General features: G+C 38.1%; 2 protein-coding genes across 14 annotated transcripts in view; both read right to left on the bottom strand.

Moving 5' to 3' along the window:
* Positions 1-473: 473 nt before the first annotated feature.
* LOC126763704 (peptidoglycan-recognition protein SB1) lies at positions 474-1,372 on the bottom strand. The gene is made up of 3 exons (XM_050481448.1): positions 1,245-1,372; positions 837-1,175; positions 474-769 (listed from the first exon to the last, which is right to left on the bottom strand). Exons 1-3 carry the CDS (start codon positions 1,279-1,281, stop codon positions 588-590), a joined length of 558 nt encoding a protein of 185 aa, XP_050337405.1. The 5' UTR covers positions 1,282-1,372; the 3' UTR covers positions 474-587.
* Positions 1,373-4,548: 3,176 nt separating this feature from the next.
* The window catches only part of LOC126763680 (phosphatase and actin regulator 2), a 228,264-nt gene continuing 209,119 nt past the window's right edge, over positions 4,549-23,693 (bottom strand). For 11 of the 13 annotated variants that reach the window (XM_050481402.1, XM_050481400.1, XM_050481407.1 and 8 more), the window contains 3 exons: positions 18,558-18,904; positions 18,140-18,416; positions 4,549-12,049 (listed from right to left, as the gene is read on the bottom strand). In XM_050481402.1, the coding sequence (XP_050337359.1) occupies positions 12,034-12,049; positions 18,140-18,416; positions 18,558-18,904 (640 nt within the window). In that variant the 3' untranslated portion in view covers positions 4,549-12,033. The remainder of the gene's footprint in view (positions 12,050-18,139; positions 18,417-18,557; positions 18,905-23,693) is intronic. The other 2 variants (XM_050481405.1, XM_050481408.1) reach the window with 1 other exon arrangement.

The raw sequence follows: 23,693 nt of genomic DNA, 5'->3' as shown, positions 1-23,693 counted from the left end.
ATCACTTGCCACACACCGAATTAATCAATGGATTTATTGAGAGAACACTTTGGTGAGCTGATAGTTTCACTGTTTGACCCTGTCGATTGGCCACCAAGACCGTGTGGTATCACAAAGTTAGGGAATCTCGAAATGGATCACCCTTTATAATTGTTCATAAGGCAGCATACCTCAAAGGCACTATTCGTGCAAAGCCTTATACGGATACATTGTTTGGCTCTTGTTTTGTATACTGGAAAGTGAAAGAATCTTGCCTCAAAGGAACCAACGAAACACCGCCTGGTAAATACGGACTCAACGCACACATACTCTTATCTACAATACAACTGTTCTAGTATGCTATGTCTGTACAAAGATATATATATTCTCAGATACGTTGCTATAGTTGAAGCTCAAAGCATGAAATCTCACTTTTTAAACACCTCTATCACCTCTGACTGGCGACTTGCGACTTGCGTAATAAAAGAAATGTCTTATCTGTCTTTAGCTAATTAACTATATAATATTTATAATAGTACAAAATACAATCATTTTCATCACATGCTTGACACTAAGAAGACCGAATATAGCGCCATCGAGAGCGGCATTTAGAGACTCTTCCAATGGGGCCATGTTTTGATTTCGTCGTACAAACGCTGTCCCGGGCAGGCAGTCGCCTTGGTTTGTCTGTGGCCCAGCACTGTGTAATTGTCCTTCAGATAACCCTTTTGCACCGCATGTGCCATCAGGTCTTTGGCGTTCTGCAGCATTGTCTGCGAGGGTGTCGTATCTGAAAGCGAGCAAAGAAAATGTGTGAATCAAATAAAGCATTTCCCTATCAATTCATAGAGACTCACTTTCAAAGTTGCCGATGAAGACAATGCCAATGCTGTTGCGGTTGTAGCTGGGAGCGTGCGAGCCCTGCAAGCCGAAGCCACGGCCTTCGTAGATGTTGCCATCGCCGGCAATTATGAAGTTGTAGCCGATATCGCTGAACTTGCGGCGCTCCTTGTGATCAGTCTGGATGTTCTTGATGAGGCGCTTGCACTCCGTCTCGGTGCTGCAACCGTTCGGATTGTCCGAATGGTGAATGATGACATAGTCGACCTTTCCGGGTATGCGCGCGGGCGAGCGAGCTGGTACCGCGTTCCAGGAGCTGCGCGGCTGGATTCTGAACGCAAAACAGGCGGGAAGCGCTGCGAAGTGAGTAATTGATTAACTTTTAGCAAATATTTGGCAAATAATAGCAACTAATTTGTGCTTACCGATCGTCAAGATCACGAAACGCAGCAGGTAGGTCATTTTTGAGTAGAAATCAGAAAAATATTTGCGAATGCGGCGCGCTCACTTTTCGACGACGTCAAATGCTTGACTGATCTGCCGCCGCAACCATCGCCACTTAAATACACTTCAACTTAAGCTCCGACGATTGCTCTTGAGGCTGGTGATAAGCAGCCGCTAGTGCCTTATCAGCCAGCTCCGTATGTAATCGCATCTGTGCAGCCGAGCGAACATTTGTGGGGAATTACCTCAGCTGTTTTGCGTTTAATTAGCTTCGAGTAAAGTAATGAAACAAATCTGCAGTGCTGATGATGTTTTTCTTTTTTTATTTGTTTTTTATTTGCACTTTTTTCTTTTTGGTTTTTGTTTACGTTTGGAATATGTATTTTGGAGTTTCTGTGACGTCGACTTCATTTCGAAGAATGCTCGGAGGGGAAGCACGTGCGCCGCTCCGAGTGAAATGAGTGACGACATCTATGGGCGCCGAAAAAGTGTTTTGTCTGTCCGCGTGTGTGCAGAGGTGTGCAAAACATTGCTTGATCTGCGAACCGGTGGAATCGTAAACACGGAAAGAACATTATGCGAGCGCCGAATGCAAACCGGTATTTTAGCCATTCATTCATTGATGCTTTCACATATGTCTATATGTATGATTGTATGTATGTGAGCACTTCGACGAGATTGGGAATTATTAATTGTTTTAGTGATTTTATATTTTTGCTGCAAAAACCGTTTTTTAATGGATTGAGTGTTGTTAACAAATAGGCTAATTAAAATAAAAATAAATCTGTAATATTTGTGGTAAATCACATTAGAAAATTTTTGATGTACAAATGTGTGATAATACAGAACGGAACCAAAGTTCGATTATATTTGAATCTATAGTTATATAATGAGTAAAAAATAGTAAGACTTTTTGGTTAAAATTTCTCTCGAAAACCCATCGAAATAATCATTAGTCCTAAACACTAACACTACGCTTGCCTTTCTGTACATAAAGAGCATTTGGCGATTTTTACGATGAGTGAAATTTTTCAACAAAGAAGCTCCATTAAATTGTGTGTGCGGAATAAAATTTCTGTGCCGAAATATTAAGAATGTTGGAAGAGGCCTTCGGTGATAATTTTCGGGAGCATGTGCTCTTGATTGGTACAAATTATTCAAAGAGGGTCGAGAACGCGTTGACGACGGAGCACGCCCTCGACGGTCATCAACATCAACCGATGATCAACACGTCAATAAAATAAATAAATTGGTGCTTGAAAATCGACGATTAACAGCGATCTTACTGGATCAGTGAAAACCATTTTGAAAGATCATTTGAGCCTAAGAAAACTGAAAACAGCATCGCGTTAATGTCTGTGAAACAATGCTTTCCGACCACCAAGATATCATGAAACGTATTATTACTGGTGAGACTTGGATCTTAGCTTACGACCCGGAAATAGACGGTCAATATGCCTAATATCGTCGTAAAGGTGTGTCGAAGAAGAAAAAACAACGTCAAAGCAGGTCAAAAATCAAGGTTATGTTGACAGTTTTCTTCGATTATCGAGGTGTGGTGCACTACGAATTCCTTCCGACCGGCTAAACTGTCAACAAGGAATACTATTTCATTGTTATGCGTCGTTTACGCGAATCTATTTCCAATTCTATTCTTCAACTGTAGCACAACATAATTTGTTTCTCATTACAACACAGCCCAGAATTCTTCTGATATAGAATCTTTGGGTAACTGAGAACGCAGAGCATGAAGGAACATATATACTTGTAGGTTCGTTAACAAGCGATGGGGGAGCAAGAATATGGGGCGGTTTGACACCCTTCCATTTAGCATAGTTTGTACTTCTTATCTAACATCTAATTTGTAACTGTGAAGAAGATGAATTAGTTAGAACAAGTACTACCCTACAACCAGACTATGGAAAAGAAAGGATTTATAAGCATCTGACTAGTAGTAGATATTTAATCGACGAACAAGTTCTAAATATGGTTAAGTCTCGTCGAATTCAACCCCTGACTTGCTCAATAAGCAAGCAAAAGTAGTAATGAAGGTGTGTATATGGCCGCACATGCAGATAAGAGCTGTAAGGAATGATATAAGAACTCTAGTAGGAGTGCTAACAGGTCAATGTATAATTGGCGGGCATGCCAGCAGACTAGGAACATCATACAATGACTATTGTAGAAGCTGTCAGGAGATAGAAGAAGAAGAGACTATAAAATATCTTCTAAAGCTCTATATAGAAAAATAATCGCAACTATAGGTTGAGGATTTCTTGACCACGTTTTGGAGGTTGCATCGATAACACTTTTCGTACTAATGAACTTCATCAGAAGCACGGGGTAGTTCAGAGAGGATAAATAGAGAGAGGGAATTTTAGTCCCGGTGATATCAGCTGCGTCATTAGGCAGCGACCTTATTGAAAGGCTCTGTATCTATAGGCGCAGGACTTTCTCGTTACAATTAGAAGCTCGTCCTTAGAGAGCCTTTTTAGAGGTGTCTATCAACCAATTTTTCAGTGTAAGAAGCAAAAAAAACACAAAAAATAATAAGAACAAAAACATTCCTTTTGTTTTACCCACCCTGAAGTACATATATACAATATTAGAACAAATTCCATGGTCTTATGTTACAACAGTTGTTACAGGCGAAAAATAAATTGCAACAAATAATTAACAAATGCCATTTGGAATAGGTAATAGTAACATCTTATTATTTCCATTAAAATTAAATGAATATTTTGTATGATCAGTGAGCGCAGAGTTCTCTCAAAACTGTTCTCGATGAGTCCTTCGATCATTTCGACTGGTTACTGGTCAGTCAAAAACCAGAATCGAAGCGGGATTGTCCGCATAGACTTTAGACTTTACATATTCCCACAGCAAAAATTCTAACGGTGTGATATCATATGATCTTGGTGGCCAATCGACCGGCTCAAAACGTGAAATTATCTGCTCACCGAAGTGTTCCCTCAATGAATCCATTGATTGATGCGATATATGGTCTTGTTGAAACCGAATTTTGCCGAGATCACGAGCTTCAATTCCAGGAATGAAATAATCAGTTATCATTGCGCGAGAACATTGATTTTTCCGAATGAAATGGAAGCTCTTCAATCTCTACAGGTTGCTCTTCGTCCCAAATGCGACAGTTTTGCTTGCCATTGAGTCAGAAATTGGCTAGAAAAAATTTGCGGTAAATTTCATATATAACTATTTTTTAAGAAAACAACTCCACAAATGCCTCAGTTAAATACAATATGTTTATTTAAATTTTATTTGTGGTTTTTTTTCTTTTTTAATGTTTTTATTCATTTTTCTTACAATTGTTCATTTTTCATTAATTTTAATTTTTTTATTTTGTTATTGTTATTGCTGTTGTGTAATAGTTACTCATTTTGTTTTGATGAATATTCATACAGTAGAGAAGTATGTATGTATGTATTACAACATGAACTCTTCTAATTTGTTTTTGCAATTTTCGCAATTTATTTGCTCTCATAGAAAAGGGTTACACACTCTTACAGGACAATCGCAAATATTTGACAATTTTTTGTATGCAAATTTTGCAAACTGCCTTCAATTAAATTATTTACGTCTGCTTTTATCACTTCTAACCGTTCCAATCTTATTTAATTTCTTTTACAAAAACATTTACTGAAACACCGGCGTAAAGTGTGTGTGCGTTTTAGGGTGTTCTAACAAAATTTCGATACTACGAACCACATATCAATGAGCCGCGCTATAATTTAAACATCTACCTTTCTTAAAGGCGTTGGTTGTTGGGATTGCTGCTTCTAATATTGGTAATTTCAAAAACCATTTGAGGAGCTGGAAATCGGAGGCTCTCTCTGAACAACACCTTAATATTATACTTTATAGAGATAGAAGTATAAAAATTATAGTCTGTGTTTTGTAGCAAAATACCCGTCAAAAAAAGAACAGTTTTTCATAATTTTGTTTTTTTTTCCTTTTTAGAAAGAGGCTGTCTTGTTCTTATGATTTTCCATCGCAAAGCCCGAAAGCTTGTTGGAATTCCATTTATTTTATCAGTATTTTCAGAAACTCGGGAACTTCGGATTTTGCGCACATAACGTAATCTTATACATACCAACACTACATAGACGAATTGACTATGAAAAGCGTACGAAATCTTATGCTCCATATATGCTAACTGAGGCTAAGCGCATAGTGTTAAAAGACAGGCAGCTAAAAAAAGCAAACATGCTCCATTTATTCTACGGTCGGTCCGCTTGATTTCAATTACATCCACTCATAATCACAATTTTGCTTATTTTAATTGTTTTTTTCTTTTTCTTTTTTAGAATATATTTACATACATATGTGTTAGTGAATCAAGCCTTCATAGCTGCACCTGTGCACTTTTTTAGTGAAAATATGTTTAGAAACCCTCTTTTATATTTCTAGCTTGTTGGGTCTACATTCTTATGCTTACGTGTTTTTAGATACTACCAAAAGTTGTATAGAAATACTTTAGAATACTGAAACTTTTTAATGTGAAGTTTTTCGTTATTCTCTTTAGTGGTTATTTATTGTTGTATACGATAAATCGATAATTTTTATTCGATTATTTTTATTCTGTTATCAAATATATTTGTTTTCAATATGTTAAAATTTTGTTTGACTCACTTTGAAGAGTTGCTTGCCACATACTTATATTTATACCTAGAAAGCCTGTCCATTCGTTTACATTAACAGCTCTATTCTATAGGTCAATCAACTTTACCAGAAAATGTTAGGCTGCAGCAGAGTATGTTAACATATGCATGTCTGTAGTGAACCATATTCAAAGGCTGTAGCGGCGAATGTTAACGTTTTTCTGGCTGCAGTGAGCATTAACATAATGTACATTAACATTCTTTGAATATACAAAATGAAATGGTCGCTGAGCGAGTTTACTAACAAAGCAAAATTTTTTATTGAATTATAATTTGTTTAAAAAAATGTTATTTTTACAAAGTTGCTTGCTTGCAGTTAAAAAGTTGCTTTTAGTTACGCAGCTTTGAGTTTAAAATTTGCTTTTATTTTAGGTTATATAATAATTATGCCAATAGGAAATTAATTTTTGTAATATTTTTCAGTTTTTAATTTTCTCATGCTTCTGAGTTTAGCATGAAGATATTATAAGTAAGCATAGTATGATGATGCAGTTGAAGCGGTAAAAGAGTGAAAGAAGAAAATGAGTTTTTAAATTTTATAACAGCTTCGAATTATTTAACGAGATCTACAAAAACCAGATGCAAACTAGCGAACGAGATTAGTTAATGAAGGGAACGGTTAGGGTTTCAAGGTAAAAAAAAAGACTTTTATGTGAATTTATTTCTTAAATATGGATTGAGTAATTTTATTCGGACCTTTTCTACATTATTGAGCACACTTTTGCCAATATGGGGTAGTTTTTAATGCAGAAATATTGATGCCGGTAGCAGAGCTTCCTCCAAAACGTCTTGTAAAAAGAACAATTAGAGGTGTTCACCATAACTCGGCTGGAAAATATCCGAAAACAAAAAACCAAGAAAAATTAGTTAACTTTTAGCCAAATATTTCCCTCAACGTTCTCTGATATTTTTATTAATTTAAAAATTTTTGGCGGCCATTTAAAGTCTAAACTGTTATTCTCCACTAAAAATTCCGCCATTTTGTGGGTGGAAAACAACCTTAATGTAAAAAAATTACTAAACGATGGGAGCCTTTATTTTATATGTCAAAATGTGTAGAAAGTTTGAAATGAATCGGAAAAAAAACTTAAACTAGAATATTGTCGCAATGTCTGGAACTATGGAAATGGCGACTGTATGGAAAATTTTTTTTTTGAATTTCTAAACTGTAAAAATATGCAAGAAAACAATTTTAGATATTTAAAATTTCTTGGCTAGAATACCCTCTTAAGCGGCTTATGTTTACCAAATGTATGGAATTGGTTTCGAAAAAAGTTTTAGGAGATTAAGAGTTTAGGAGTTTAATAGAAATACATATATAACTAATATATTAAGTCGCTTGGCTTGAAAATTCAACTTAAAATATTTTATTTTTTTTTATTTCTGACAAATAACTCGAGGTCTAACTATGAGCTGATTACCATCACATAAAAATACAAAGTTTTTCAGAATTTCAAAATATTGAGGATCGAAAGTGCCATTCTCGTCGGTAATCGCCGTTCTTAGATATTCTTTACTATTAAAAAATTACTAAATATAATTAAAATCCACACATATGTACATATGCAAAAGACTACCAGAGACCGTATTCTACATATTTCTTCCGCACAATGCTCAGCAGTGAGAAAACATGGCATTGATGATGATGGTGGTAGAAGCAAAGCAGTAAATAAAAAGAGAAATTTTAATTTTAATTAAATCAATTTAAATGTTTATTGTTTTTATTTTTATTTTCATTGAATTTTTTTTCTTTTCGTATCTTGTAATAGTACAAATCTTTGTCAATACTATCAATTAATTATATTTGCATTTACAGTTATGTATTTATGCATTTCTGTGTATGTATGTATGTATGTATGTTTATTCATTATCATTTAAAATTTATCATAATGATCAATTGTATTTTGTTTTGCATTTATTTGCAATATAATTTTTTCACTTGGTTGCTACTCTCCTCTCCCCACCTACTATTCGCTCTCTTTGTATTTAACGTTTAATTACAATTAAATGAATTTTAATATACCTTAAAATTAGCAATAATTACATTTCAATCGAATATGATTAACGGAAAGTAGCGCTTTTCTTTACTAATTACACAAACAGTTTTGGTAATCGCAAAAAAAAAAAAAAAAAATAAAAAACGAAAAAAAAGAAACACAGAATTAACAAACCTAATTATATGTAAAACTCGTACAATTAACGATATGTTAAGAAAAAAGTAGTTCACTGCTATAACAGTACAGTAGTCAAGTAGTTATTGACACAATATTAAACTTAATAAAATATTTGTGGGAGCAGAACTCGCTTGTCGGCTTATTGCTTATGACCGAGCGGCGTTTATTTGTTGTTGCAAAGCTTCAACACTCCACTCTACGCTTTTATTTTAACACATTTTCGCTACAATACTCGTACAAGCGCATTTACGAATTAATATCTGGTTCTGCGTTGACTTCACAAATGACTTTGTCGCCTTCTGCCTCGTTTCATACATAAATACACATACTAATTTATGTGTGTGTATGTGTTAATTTGCAATTTATTAAACAGTTATTAATATGTTTTGTTTTTTGCATTTGCGAAATGCTCACACATAGCGGCATATATGATATACATAAGCAAATATTAGTAAGTATGTATGTTTGTATGTTTAATACAGTTATACAAAATATTAAGCAGTACTTTTTGCAAGAAAATCCAATCAAACACAGCTGACTCTATGCAAACATATGCAGGTACATACTTGTATATGTATGTATGTATATTTGGCCTACGCCGTTGTAATTTTGTACAATAAATACGTATGTATGTATGTGTGTTGATTTATTAATTTTAATTAAAGCTAACAAATATGTTTGTAAACAGAAATATATGTGTGTATGTCTGCGCGGTGTGCACTTTTAAATTTAAAATTGTTTTTCTCATTTGGACAATTACTTATTTAAAAAAATATTTTTAATTTACAAAAAAATTAATACAAAATTAGTAAGTAAAATATTATGGAAAATACAGAAAAAAAAGAAACAAAAAATACAAAAAAAAACTGAATCTTGAAGCAAGAACTGAATTAAATTTCTAGAAATCGCCTCAGCTCGAAATATTTCCAATTATTATTATTTTAATATTCCTGTTGTGGCTTATTAATGTTTTTAAAATTACTAGGAAATCCATGTTCGTCAATAAAAATACTAAAATCACGCTACAAGCGAGTATGTGATATATTTGAATGTTTTTGTTGTTGTCACTGCCCAAATCAGTGATTTATAAAATTAAAAAAAGCAAAAATTATTAATTATTAACATGACAAACTCAGCGCCGCTCTGCAAAACAATCAAAAATTATTTTCCTGCAGAAAATAACGTGTTTTGCAAGCTCTGACTCCAGCAATGACAGCACATAACGGTTAAAAAATTCTAAAAAATGTTGCTGTTTTAGTATTTAGCAGCGAAATTTTGCCAAAAGCAGCACTTACATAATAAAGCAGTAGCTAATTTAATTTGGAGCACCGCTTGGAAGTAAGAAATTCTGCCCTAAAAGCAGAAAAAGTCGCTTAAAAATATTTTTTAAAGTTTAAAAATTTGTGTTTTTTTTTCTTGAAATTGTGGTAAAGAAGCGGAAGAGTCACTTGCTTGTGTGGTTTTGTTTATTCTGTTATTTCTTGCATGACTTTATATACAAATGGAATGTAACTTAAACGCTGCAAGGGCCCAATTGGCGCCACCGAAAATTCACTTTATTCAATAATATAATTTTATATTAATCGTCAAAGTTTCTTATTCAACTAAATGTGGTATAAATTTGAGTGTTTTGCTTGACTTTCTGCAGCATAGAATTGAAAAAAAGCGCTAACAAGCCAAATGTGTAAACCTTTCACGACTGTGATGAAAGTAAATAAGCGTAAAAAACATAAAAAAAAACAACAACAAACATTTGAAAAAATTACTTTCGGGTTCCAAAACACGCTACAGACCCGGTACTGAAGCTCTTTCTATTATAAAATTTTCTTTCCGGTGCCAAAAAAATCTACAGACGCGGTACCGTAAGAAACTCTATGCTAAGCTTTTGGCAAGGCTTGCCTGCACATTACAATAATGCCGATTCGGAGTATACGATAACACAAAGAAACGCGCTCCAATTTTTCGATTCGTTTATTGGGCCTCATTGCAGTCACCACAACAAACTCAATCTTCCCATTGCTTTAGACCGCCTTCGCACACATCTTCTGTTCCCTGCTATTGACTTCGCATAAATGTTCTGTTCCCTTCCATTGACTCGAGCATAAATATTCACAGCACTTCAAATGTAAGTGTGCGGCTTATATTTGCCTCCTCAACGGTGTTTCAAAGTTCTAATTTAATATTTCTTTTTTGAGTCTGTCATTGCTGTGAGTACTTTTCGGTTTTATTTGTTCTTAGAGATATTAAGTTTACAAAACAGATTTATTGTACGAATTACAATTACGTTTGCTAGTTACAAATTACATTTAGAATAGAATACATATGTATATATAATGAAATATTCGGGGCTCGCATTTTGCGGGGCATGTAAACAAGCGCTACAAAAGACAAACAACAATGCAACTTAACATAAAGGGCAAGTGGAAAATGCTGCTGCAACAGTTTCGCAGACAAGTGCTGGTGGAAAACTTTGCGTCATGTCGTTCAATGAGCGCCCGGCTGGACCCCTGCTCGCTGCTGCAATGTAAATAACAATAATATGCTTAAGTGTGCTTCAAATGTCCGAAAGTGCGCGCCGCCATTCAACTTTACGGCAGCATAATGGACAAATTAAAATTCTACTGGCTACTGCTTTATATTGTTGTAGTTGTTGTTGCTGCTGCACAGCTGCACCGGCATAATTGTCATTAGTGGCATTACTGCTTGCCGTTGCCGTTGTTGTTGCAGTTCGAGTTTAGTATCGTCGCTGTTGTTGTTGTTGTGGAAAATTACTATCACCATGGCGAAATTCTTTGCATAACTGCTTTAGTTGTTGCTGGTGTTGTTGTTGTTGTGGCCGTATGTTTTTATTGGAATGGATATTTTTTGTGGCACTGACTCGTCTGTCTAAACTCGTGCTGAGCAATTTGCTGCCCACACACACACTTTTCTCCCGCCACAGCATGGCACTAAGCTCGTCCGTCCGTCCGTCCACAGCACATTTGCTGTCCTGCGCGGCTGCCGTCGTGGCGCTAAGTGGATTTGCTGCCTTTCTGCCACAGCGACGACAAATAAGCAGGTATTTAGCGCTGATGCGCATTGCTCAGCTCCCGGCAAAGCCGGACAAGCTGCCGTACAAGCGTTGCTCAGTAGCACTGTTGTCCATTTTGTTTGTGTACTTTATTATTGTTTGTTGTTGGTTGTTTTTGCTTTCGTTTTCTCGTCTGCTTTCGCTGCAGTTGTTGTAGTGTTGAAACCCCAAATGCTAAATCGTTAGAAACTGCTACTGCTGTTGGCTGTTGCTGTTGTTGTTGCGTTTGTTACTGTCACTACTGTCGTCAACTTTATGCTATTATTTATTTACTTATTTATTGGCTTTTGGTCGCCTTACTGCCTTAGCGTTTATACTTTAAACTTCGCGCCTGCTAACGGCTTCTTCTATGCTTTAACTTATTTTCAGTTGTTTTTGTTTTTGTTTTTGTTACTTTTATCGTTTACTAACTTTTTACTGTAGAAATAGAAATTTATTTGCCATTTTTTGCAATTTGTCTTTGTTTTCTCCTAACCTCTTCTACTCTCATGCTCATTTCCTTTCAACAATCTAATTCACATTTTTTCTGTGTGTTTGTTGTGTTCGTTTTTTTTTTGTTTCAATTTTGCTTTGCCGTCTTTGAGCATTTCATTTTTTCAATTTTTTTTATCCATTTTTCTGTGAAGTTTTGAATTTTTTTTTGGGAATTTTTTTGTTTTTATTTTCTTATATTTCATTTTCTCGTTTTTATGCCATCACGCTCGAACTTTTGCTGCTGTTGTTGTTGCTGCCGCTTTTGCTGTTCGAGCACAAAATTGTGTTGGTTGCATTTGGAAAATGAGTTTTTCGCTGATGTTGCTGCTGACGTGGCTGCTGTTGCAAGTGTCGTTTGCTGCCCTTGCATTTGTCATGGCCGATGGAACCTGCCGCAAACCGCATCGAGAAGAGAAAGAAAAGAGTTAGGTTAATATTTTATTGTTTTGAATAGCGTAAAAACTAAAGAACTTTTAGGAATACCAAAGTACGCGCAGAAATAGCAGAAGATCCCAAACAAGCTGCCACTGGCCCAGTGGGACTGTGGCAAAGTCAAGTGTAAAGTTCTAGATGAGACCACCGAAAAAACTGTTTGGCAAATAAGTGCATAAATATGCTTTGAAATTCAAGTGGAAACTTTCGAAGACGTTGCAACTTTCAGTAGTGAGATTTACTATTTATTACATAAACTAAAAAGACGTACAGAAAATTTTTAAAATCCTATTTGTCAAAACCATGCCTTCCATTTGTGAGAGTAAATAAAATTTTATGGTAAAAAAGTCTTGTTTCGAGTTTATTTTCCGAAGAAGACTATAGGTGACACTTTCTTCTGCATTTTCCAGCCTTTGCAAGACGGAAGCCGAAACATCTCGTTAATCTTAACTGAACATAGATATATCGCCTCTTCCTTACATGTAAATTTTTCAATAAAGTGGGTTCTGATTCTGAGTTCAAGGTGTTGGTTGGCTTGGTTTTTATATAGTATGGGTCCTTGAAGTACTTATAACAAAACTTTGGCAAACCTTTAAGCGAGCCAAAATTGGGTCAACGCCCCACATATAGGGATTTTCAATATGGCAATATAAAAGTAGACCGATAGACCCATCAAACGACGCTATATTTTTCCCCTGCTTTTGACATTTCTCTTCAGTAAGGTTTGCTATTTCATCATGGGAAAACATATGATTCTAGAACGAGTCGAATTTATAAAAATTTATAACCGAAATTCCGAGTCGTGACCTCAACTTTAAGAACTATGTACCTTACAGTTACAAGCGGAAAGCACAGGTAGATAAACCGTTGTATATGTAAGAGTGTTGAAGCGCTTCACACAGGCACAAACGCAAGCACTTTTCGAATAGAAATTGAGTGCGCTCAACTGAGAAATTGCCTAACGTCCAGCTCAACTGGAGGGTGCAGCGCTTCGAGTAAATCGAAAACCGGCAAAACCCGGCAACAGTTTTGAGAGCTCAATTCAATAAGAACAACGAAAATAAATAAATAATCCAAGTTAAACAAAATGGTTGGCATCTGCACAAAATTGAACGGAGAAGTGGCAGTTGAAGGAACAAACCCCAAAGTAGGTCGATTGACGAGCTACCGCCGGCCCAGGCCGTGGTTGGGTTGAGAGCAAACGCTGCTGCCGCGTTTAAACTGTAATTTTCTAACTTCCAATACAGTGTCAAAGGAAGTTAATTTAAATGGGTTTGGGTTGCAAAACTGTAATCGGCTTAAATTGGCTGTCAGAGAAGTTAATAGAAATTGTAAATTGGCAAATAACTGGCATGTGCCGCCATATGTAAGCGTGTAGGCAGACTGTAAAGCGAAAGACAAGGGACAAACTAGCTTTTGCCATTTTCCCCATTTTATATACTTAAATAGTTATTTACACTAAATACATGAGTATATACAAAACACTGACGGGGTGGGACTGAACAATTGGGTTCTCTGCTTTAATGGTCAGCCTCATTATAATTTGCAAACTGTTTTGGGGAACTTTGGAGTAATTTTCATTTATTTATCATACTGCAAGACAATTTCTTTCGGAACGCATTCGTATATTTGATGGCGTACGTGCTCAAAAAGTGAAACATGAACGTGTGTCTGTTCGAGTGTGTAGAAGAATGCGCATGAAGGTCGTTTGGGATGCACTGCAGTCGCTGGCTTTATTTGAACAATGCATTTAACGACATTCCCGTGCGATGGAAGTTGATGTGCCTCCTTGCCGTACTACACATGCTCCGCTTTGAGTGTCCTTGCTGTAAAAGTACAACGCCACTAGCTACAAAGTCTCGAAAATGCACATATGGTATATAAAGGGTGATCCATTTCGAGTTTTCCTACTTTTTTATAGAAAAAACACAGGAACTTCAAATTTAATGGGGAATGTTTATTATCATTCGAAAGAACATACTTTGGCAATTATTTTTTAAAGATTATATCTTTCAAATGGTGGTCGCGACTACTTCTCAGTTGGTTGATCTGTTGAGTCCAATTTTCGATGACTCGTTAGAGCATTTCGACTGGTAACGACAGTGTGATATTACACGTTCTTGGTGGTCAATCGATCGGCTCAAAACATGAAATTATCTGCTCTCTGAAGTGTTCTCTCAATAAATCCGTTAATTGATGCGATCCGTGGGAAGTGGAGCCATTTTGTTGAAACCAAATGTCGCCGAGATCACGAGCTTTAAATTCAGACATCACACAGTCGGATGAAGGTCGCCGTTGACGGTTATGTTCTCATCAGCTTAATATTTGAAAAAATATGGCTGGATGATTCCACCGGCCCACAAACCACACAAAGCCGTTGTTTTTTCTGGATGAAATGGCAGCTCTTGCATCTCTTCAGGTTCTTCCCAAATGCGACAATTTTGCTTGTTTACATACCCATAGAATTTTTCTAGAGCCCATAGAGCGAAGCGATGTTGCTTGGGAAGGTCGAGCGGCTTCAGTTGTTGTGCAAGCTGTATTTTGTACGCTTTCAATTTAAGATCTCGACGTAAAATCGAATCGACTCTCGACGGTCTTCGTATTCACTCTACTTGGATCACCCGTTATATCTTATATTCTATGCATTCTTGCTTGGTTCTGCAGAAACGTTCGCTGTTGCCTGAAGATAGCAGAACCAGTATTCTTTATACCGGAAGCAGATTTGCGGCTTAATTTCGAGACCAAAGCTTTATATTTCTTATTATGCCGTTAAAAGCTTTTACGAATTTCAGCTTGCATGCTTTTGGAAATGGCTTCTAAAAATATTTGCATATTTTGTAATAATCAAATAAATAAAATTTAAATATAAAAATTCAAACTCAATAAATTCTCGTGTTTTCTATTTTAGCCTCAATTCTTAAATCTTCTTAGATTGAGATTGGTTAAAATTTACACAATGTCCAATTTGCACCATTGACTTCGTACTTCTTCGTATCCTTTGTGCTATTCCTTAGCTTCAATAAATTTATTGTTATATAGAGAAAGAGTTGGGTACCGTTATTCGACTTAATGCATAAATATCACCAACGAAAAAGGTTACTTTTATTTTCTAGAATTTTTTGTTCAACACGCTGTGATCACTCACATCTTCATGTGCTTATCTCTGTGCGATAGCAGGACTTTCCACCCACCATTGTGCCAATTCCAGTCACATCCGCATACAATGAATGTTTACTTCGAATTTCTTCGCATTCTGTTTGTGTCGCCGTGCATTTTATTGCATTAGTTGCAATTGTGACAAAATATCTCGCCCATGAATATGTATCTGCGGCGATGCGACACACACGTGGCACACACCACATTGTGGCATATAGGAAAACACATCTTTTATGTGCATTTAAGTGAACTTGAATGGATTTGCTGGTGAGCGCTCGAAATGAATGTGCCCCTCGACGTGGCATTGTGTGACAGGAAGTGACATTGAAATTAAACTTTTTCGTGCTCTCCACATTTTCACAAATCCCCTACCATTCCGCGCCCGTCTCCTGTTGTCCTTGTCTCTTTACTCACATTCTAAAGTCGTGTCTTAGGTGAGCGTGTGTGCGTCAATCCTCTTCAACAACACTAAACTGTGTCGTTACAACAATTGTGGTATTTATACACATTGTCCATTTCACACTTTAACTGCCGCACACACACACATATACACAAAAATACACACACATGCAACCACACATGTGATGCGCTCGAGCCATTTGACTTGGCTTTCTCCGTTGTGTGTGTGTTGCGCGCTGGCGATTGCTTTTGGCACAACACTCGCCCGGCTCTCGGGTCCTTAATAGTTGGCAATTTAAGCTGAACCAACGGCAATGGTTTTAGTGGTCTTTTGTCCGCAAAAGTAATGCCCAAATGACTTTTTAATTAAGCCAATTGACAGGCCAAAGCCACCGACAGAGCGAATTACATAAACGGAAACGATGCCCAGCGGTTGCGGCTCTTCAGCGGGGAGCGGAGGAGCGCATGTAAAATGTGGAAATCTTTAAAATAAAACAAAATGAATTTTTGAAGTCAAAATAGTTGGTTTTCGGCTTTACGAAAAGTGAGGAAATTAAAAAAAAAAAATACCAAACTACTATGTTATGCTTTAAACTCTACTTTGGGAAGAGTACTCAACGCCTATTATGAGATGTTTACTTTTCTGGGTCCTATACAGTTGAATTTGTGATTGTGGTTGTTGTTGTTGTACCGGTAGAAAACATTGCTGAAGTAATTTGGAGAAATGCTGCCGGTTTGACAGTCCTTGGCTGGATAAAAATCCGGATCCGTTCCGTTTACGAAGACCCGATTGTCGCGGGAAAGGTTTGAAATGAATTTGCAGTTCATGAAATGCCAAAAAACGTTAACTTCGACGCGAAGCTTTTCATATAGCATAAAGAGTATAAAAAGATCTTCTTCTTGAGTTTGATTGGTCAGTTTGAATGGTAACTATATGCGACATTGCTCCGACCTGAACAAATTGTTCGGAGATTCTATCGTTGCCTTGGAAAATTATCCGTGCCAAAGTTCGTGAAGATATGATTTTGATCAATCAGAAAGACAGGATTATATGTTTACTTAAAGGTTCGATATCGGCAGCTCCGAGAAATCAGCAACTCTCGAGCAGGAAAGGACGTATTAAAAATTACAAATCGACAACTTTACGTATATGTATTGATAGAAACAGACGAACATGACAGAGTCGACTCAGCTCGACCCGTTGATTACTTAACGGCTGATCCAAGTAGAGGTACTTCTTTAAATAGCCTTTTTTTGATACATCACGCGTGAGTCGCGTTAAGTTCTCATGTTATTTTTCTTCAATGTTGTTTGGCATTTCATCATGGAAATACTTACGCCTGAACAACGTTTCCAAATCGTTCGACTGACTTTACTACGAAAATTCACGTTCTGTAAAGAATGTGTTTCGCGCGCTTCGCTCAACTTATAGTCAACATAATCGGTCTACTGAGCGTACTATTCGCAAAACCAGAACCCATCTTGTGACTCAGCATTCATTATTGGCTAATATTCGACCGAATAGATCACATCCATCACGCAGTACATGAATGAGAGTCGATTCGGCGCCGTTCGCAGCGAGTGTGACTGACGAATGGAAAGACATGGTGGATTTTACGTCGCGATCTTAAATTGAAAGCGTACAAAGTTCTTTTGCAAAAGCTCTGAAGCCGCTCGTTCTTCCCAAGCGACATCGCTTTGCTCTATGGGCTCTTGAAAAGTTTCAAGAAGATTCGAAGATTTCGAGCAAAATTTTGTTCAGCGACGAGGCCCATTTCTAGTTCAAAGGGTATGCTGCGAAATTGTTGCATTTGGAACGAAGAGCTACCTAAAGAGATTCAAGAGCTGTCATTTTATCCAGAAAAAGCAAAGGTTTTGTGTGGTTTGTGACTATCATCGGTGCATATTTTTTCAAAAATGATGTCGGTGAGTAGGTTACCGTCAATGGAGACCGTTATCGCGCCATGATAACCGACTATTTGATGCTAGAAATTGAAGCTCGAGATCTCGGTGCCATTTGGTTTCAACAACAAGCCGCCACTTCCCACACGTCGCATCAGTGGATGGATTTATTAAGAGAACAATTCGGTGATCAGATAATTTCATGTTTTGGGCCAGTCGATTGGCAACCAGGATCGTGTGATATCACACCGTAAGACTTTTTCCTGTGAGAATATGGAAAGTTTTAAGTATATGCGGACAATATTGCAATCCAGGTGTTAGAGCAAAACTTCACTCGTGTCATTCGCCAGTTACCAGTCGAACGAGTCATAGAAAAATAGGACTGAACGGATGGACCATTTGAGTCGTAGACGCGGCCAACATTTGAAAGAGATAATCTTCAAAAAATAAATACCAAAGTAAGTAGACAACCTCGAAATGGATCACCCATTATATATACCTTACTCTAAAAGCTTCTTTTATTACAAACTTCGAGGTGGCAAACATTATACATATGTATATCCTGTTCAGGGGTTAATAAATAAACTTACCTCGTCAAATGCCGACTACCCTCGTGCACCGCCATCTCCGACGATTTGAACTCATTCAATTCCTTGCGTATGGCAGCCTTATCCTTCGGCGTCAGTCTTGTCCATGGCTTGTCCGCACGCCGATCGTAGTCGTGCGCCTGTGTCACCTCAATGTAATCGTTGAAACGGATGATTTTCTTCTCCTTCAGCTCCTCGACGGTGGGTCGGAAACTCAATTTTCGCAGCAAATACGATTTCTTCTCCTCCTTTTGCTTCTTCTCTTCGGCGGGTGATTGTGCTGAACCAATAAGAAATAACATGCAACAATAATTATATAAATTCACAGTAATTAACAAACAACGCAAACAACACAAATACAATGACACGGTAACGGTAGTAGTATTGTGTGAGCAAGTTTGCTTGCCATTGAAATACTCACTCTTTAAAATATTGCGCTCCACCAACTCCTCGGCAGTGGGTCGCATCGACAGTCGGCGTATGAGACGTGCGCCAATGGCCTCCTTCGACTCCTTGATCTCATTGTCGGTCACCTGGTGCAGAATGTTGCGGTTGATCAGATCCTGCTTGTCGGGCCGCAGTTGCAGCTTCAGCGACAGTGACTCCTTGCGCGCAATCTTCGCCTGCCGGTCATTGTCGTCGTCGCGATAGAGTATGCGCCCGTCGCCCTCGTCGCTGTCGCTGCTGCTCTCGCGTATCACAAACGGCCGAGTGTTCTCCTTGTTCTCGACGGTGCACGGCAGATTGATGTTGAACACCTGCTGCCTGCTGGTTAAGCGAAAGCCGCAACATTAAGCGCGAGACAGCGAGAAATGTTTTTTTGTTTTGGTTTGAAATAAAGAGCAAACAAAAGTGTGTAAAAGATAAGTAAAAAACGTTTTGCCATGATTTATTCGATTACAATTTAATGCTGTTTGGTTTTATACTTTATTAAGTGTGTGTGTGTGTGTGTTCTCTTTTTTCTGGCAAGTGTTGTTGTCGTGCGTGTTACAAGTGTACATACTAATACATAAATTAAACACAAATACACAAATTATTTATGGGGTACCGTTAAGCATGCAGCTGTGTGCTTGGCAGTGATGTCTAAGGGTTGCCACACATACATACACACATGCAGAAACTAAGATAAACTTAAAATACGCTAGAAATACACACGAAGGCACAGATACAGGTAATTTTTACAGATTTCGAAGTAAAAGTTTAAAGAGAATATTTCGGAAAAATAATTAAAAATTATAAAATTTGTTTGAAAAAATGAATTTTTATTGCTAAAAATATATATATATATATATATGAGTTATCTCTACTTTTTTAGCAATTTAAAAGCTGTAATACTTTTCATAATTTATCTGGCTGCCGTACAAAGCCACCCACAAGCCTTTTGGCAGCGAGTTCCGCGTCGACGAAGTTAAATAAAATATGAAGCCGAAACAAAAACAAAAAGGAATTAAAACTGAGTCAGCAGTGCGGAAATGAATGTGTCAGCCGCCCGGCTCTGAACCGTTCCTCCACCTGTACCACCGGTCTGAGCACAGGATGCGTGGGCTATGAGTGTGTGTGTGTCGACATGCAAATATACTGAGCGTAAAATTATTTGCGCTTTGATGACATTTAAAGTGAAATGCGGTGAAACATGCAGATAAAATGAACTGAGCGTATGCTAGTGTGTGTGTGTGTGTGTAGTGCAGACACCATAAAAGTCAGTGAGCCTGCTGCTGTCAAACGTGAGCACACTAATATTCTTTCAGCAATGCACATCTTCCTGGACGTGAATGTGTACGCCTTACTCTCGCATCCGAGCGCGAAGGCATGAAGTCAACAGGCCCAACGCACAGTGCGTGCGACAAGTGCACTGACTTGAAATTTGTCTGCGTTCAAATTTTATGCTATTTTAAGGTTTCAGCAAAGCTTGGGAGTAGGTTGGTGGAGGGGTTTACTGTCAGGCGCTCTCTAGCAACTCTAGCTTCAGGCTTCCTGATTTTTCCAAGCCCAGGTTGCAGTCATTACGGTAACAGTAGATTTACTGCTCCGGAATGCAGCCTCCTTTAGAGAAGTGAGCATCCATTTAGATAGCAGAGCGGCAATACTGGACTGAACTCATTGACAACGTCCGGTTTGTTTAACGTGGGTACCTGCTGACGACACTTACCACACGGCACTCAAAAGCAGAGCGGATCAAATCAATGAGTTGATCAGCGCCCTGAAAATGCCAGCCCAAATGGCAGTGTGTGCTGGAGACACTAACCACCTTGGTAGGATTCAAGGCCCGTCTAAAACCTCTGCCATACTTTATGTCCGACACCCGGTTGCAATACAACTCCACATTCAACAGACAAAGTGTCAATTCTTCCCGCATTCGGGTTTTAATCACAACCACCACGATACACCCCGAGGGACCAGTTCACATGAGCAGATTGGAGCGAAATCCAGAGGATCCTGCTCCCCGTGGTACCATAATTAAGTTTCCGGTCAGACTTCGTAGCCGAAACTACTACCAGTTAAGCTTCTCTACTGTTCAGGACTGGTGCCCAGGTGTTGGACCCCTTACGCACACACCATTCACACAAAAAGGTAACCTTTTTGCCCAAGATCGATCGCAAGAGATCTACTGACCCGCATTTGAGAGGTCAAGACTTAAACACATCTTAAACATCCCATCGATATGTCGGGAACTGCAAATTTATATTGGCTACTAAGCGTTTTGCTAATTTATAAGTACTTTTTTTCTATGGCTCCGCAAAGGACAACATATAGCGATTCACGTGCGATCTTAGATCAGCCATCTAAGCTCAACTAATGTAAGGTTTCTGCACACAATGAAAACCACAATCCGAAACCCTGAACTGAGGTATGGCTCTCAGTACCTGAATTCAATAGTTCAATCCTCCTAAGCATAAGCATATAAGTATAATTTAACTGCTATTTTTTAATGCACGATCGTTTTCTGTAGGCAGTGTACTCATATATGCAATGCCGCGCCGCAGTCACTTGTGCATGTTTCTGCTTCGATATCAGAGTTATTCACTCCACACTCATGGCAAGTGCTTGTGTTTGTGAGCGTATACGTGTATTCAGTAATATTGCATATATTTATGGGGGAAGGAGGGGTCTTCAGTTAACAGGCATTAAGTTAGGTGTACTTAATGATCATTGCGCGGCGGAGATAAAACGAAGTGAACACCGAGGCTGCTTCCTGCCGCAGCACGGCCCCAGCGCCTGCACTAACATCATTTACAATATTTTGCACATATACACAAACATATGATATGATACACCGTTACATATACTCAACGCGCTATAAATTTAACATTGATATTGCATATTTAATTGGTTCGCAACTGAAAATTGTTGTCAGTAAAAAAGTGTCTGCGATTCGCAATTTAATAAAGTGCTGCCAACAACAAAAATAGTTGAATTTTAAATAAATTGAGTATTTTTGAAGTTAAAATTCATATTTCTTCGTGAAAGTGACCAATTTTTGAATGAACGATTTTCCAATGAACTCGAACGAAACATTATAAGTGAGGTTCAGTTGGAGTACTAGTAACAGGTTTTTTTTTTTAAAAATGAGGGCACAAAACCTGTGATAGACTTCAAAATAGTCTGGAACGGCGTCAAAGCACGACAGAAGGCGGCCAGTTGACGGGCCATTTCGATGAGCTGCAATTTCACGTTCATCAAACTGGGTTTTCAATAAATCGAATGTGACACTCGCTGTGCGGCTTGTGGCACCGTCCAGTTTGAACCACATATTGCCCAAGTCCATATTATCCAATTCGGGCCAAAAATAATCGGTTATCATTGAGCAGTAGCGATGGCCATTCACAGTAACGTGACGGTCTTAATCATCACGGAAGAAGTACGGCCCCCACTGACGCCGCCGGACCATAAGCCGCACCAAACCGTAATTTCTTCGGGATGCAATGGGGACTCATGAAGTACGTGTGGATTGCTGCCTGACGAATATTGCATATTTTGCTTTTTGACGAAGTCATTCAGCCAGAAATGAGCCTGATGGCTGAAGACGATTTTTCCATGAAAATCCAGATCATTTTCGAGTGTTTGCTCAGCTTAATTCACGAACATACGCCGATTATGTTGGTCAAGGGGCTTCAGTTCTTGAGTCAATGTGATCTTGCAAGGAGGAAGGTCAATATTTTTTAGAAAAATTCGGCACAACGACGTCACAAAGATGCTCAACGCTTGAGAACGACGTGTGAGAGACTGATTTGGGTCTTGCTCAATTGATGCGCTAGCGGCAGCAATACCATCGATAGTACGGGCACTTCTTTGTCTCACTGGCACGAAAACATTTCGTACTGTGTCTGTGGATTCAAATTTTTCCACGCGACTGTCAATTGTTGATCTGACTGGATGATTATGACGACCATAAATTGGATGTAGCGCTCTTAAAGTTGAGGTCACTGACTCCGAATTTCGCCAGTAATTTTAATAATTTCGACTCGTTGTTGGATCGTATATCTTTTCATGATGAAATGGCAAACCTTACTGAAGAGAAATGTCAAAAGAGCGCGAAAAAATATTTGCGGTCCCCATCGATCCACCGTTGTAGCGTTCTTTTGAAAACACCCTCTATAAGCGATATGGTGCTCAGAACTCTTGAGCCATGAATGCCTACCTAGAGGACATCAGACATAAAATTAAATGACTGTCAGCGACTAAATAAAATTAAGCATTTTTGTTGCTTATTTTGATATTAGTTTCAGTTTGAAAAATGTTCTAAATGCTTTAAACAAAAAACGGAAATAAATCTAAAGCAAATGCAGAAAAGTTTATCTACAAAGTAAATGAGCTGCCAGTATCCATATTAATAATACACGCGTAGGAAAATGTGCGAGCGTTCAATGCTCCGGATGCGTACAACTTTTCCATTAAAAATTGAATGATCTGCAGTAAATCACAGGGCGCCCCCACCACATCCGAAGCCCGTATCACATACGAGCACGTCAAAGCAGCCACAACAGCAACAATGGGTTTCGAAATTTATGGATGCTTCAATTCAATTCCGCACAACTTTTATGATTTGCGATTTATATAATGTACATACATACAAATATTCAGCAACACATTCACACACACACGCGACGGCGAAATTAAAAATAAAATTCGCAGCAGTCATAAAAGAATATTTTGAGAAAGCATTCCGAAAGCGCGAAACTTGGAATGCGCCAAGCGGAACCAAAGTTATGCCGAGCACAAAGGCACACGAGCGTTTCCACGCTTTTCCTATTTGATTTCTTTGGAAAAAGGTTGGAAAAATGAGTACTTTAGCCATTTCCAGCGCGTGGCACATAGACAAAGCCTCCGAAAAGGGCGCGCGAGGTTAACGAGAGCAGCGCCGCGCAACAGGATATTTATTAACGTGGCACACGGTGCGGCAAGTCGGCGCGGCCATACGGAAAAGGTGCACAAAATACACACACATACACGCAAACAAACGGATTTTGAATGTATGTGTGTGCGTGTGCGTGTGAATGCGCGTCATAAGTCACTGTTGCATTCGCGGTGAATTTGAATGGCCCCACCGTCGTGTGTG

This window comes from Bactrocera neohumeralis, chromosome 6 (genome assembly GCF_024586455.1).
Source record: "Bactrocera neohumeralis isolate Rockhampton chromosome 6, APGP_CSIRO_Bneo_wtdbg2-racon-allhic-juicebox.fasta_v2, whole genome shotgun sequence".
NCBI classification, from domain to species: domain Eukaryota; kingdom Metazoa; phylum Arthropoda; class Insecta; order Diptera; family Tephritidae; genus Bactrocera; species Bactrocera neohumeralis.
This window is presented reverse-complemented; position numbering and strand designations above follow the sequence as displayed.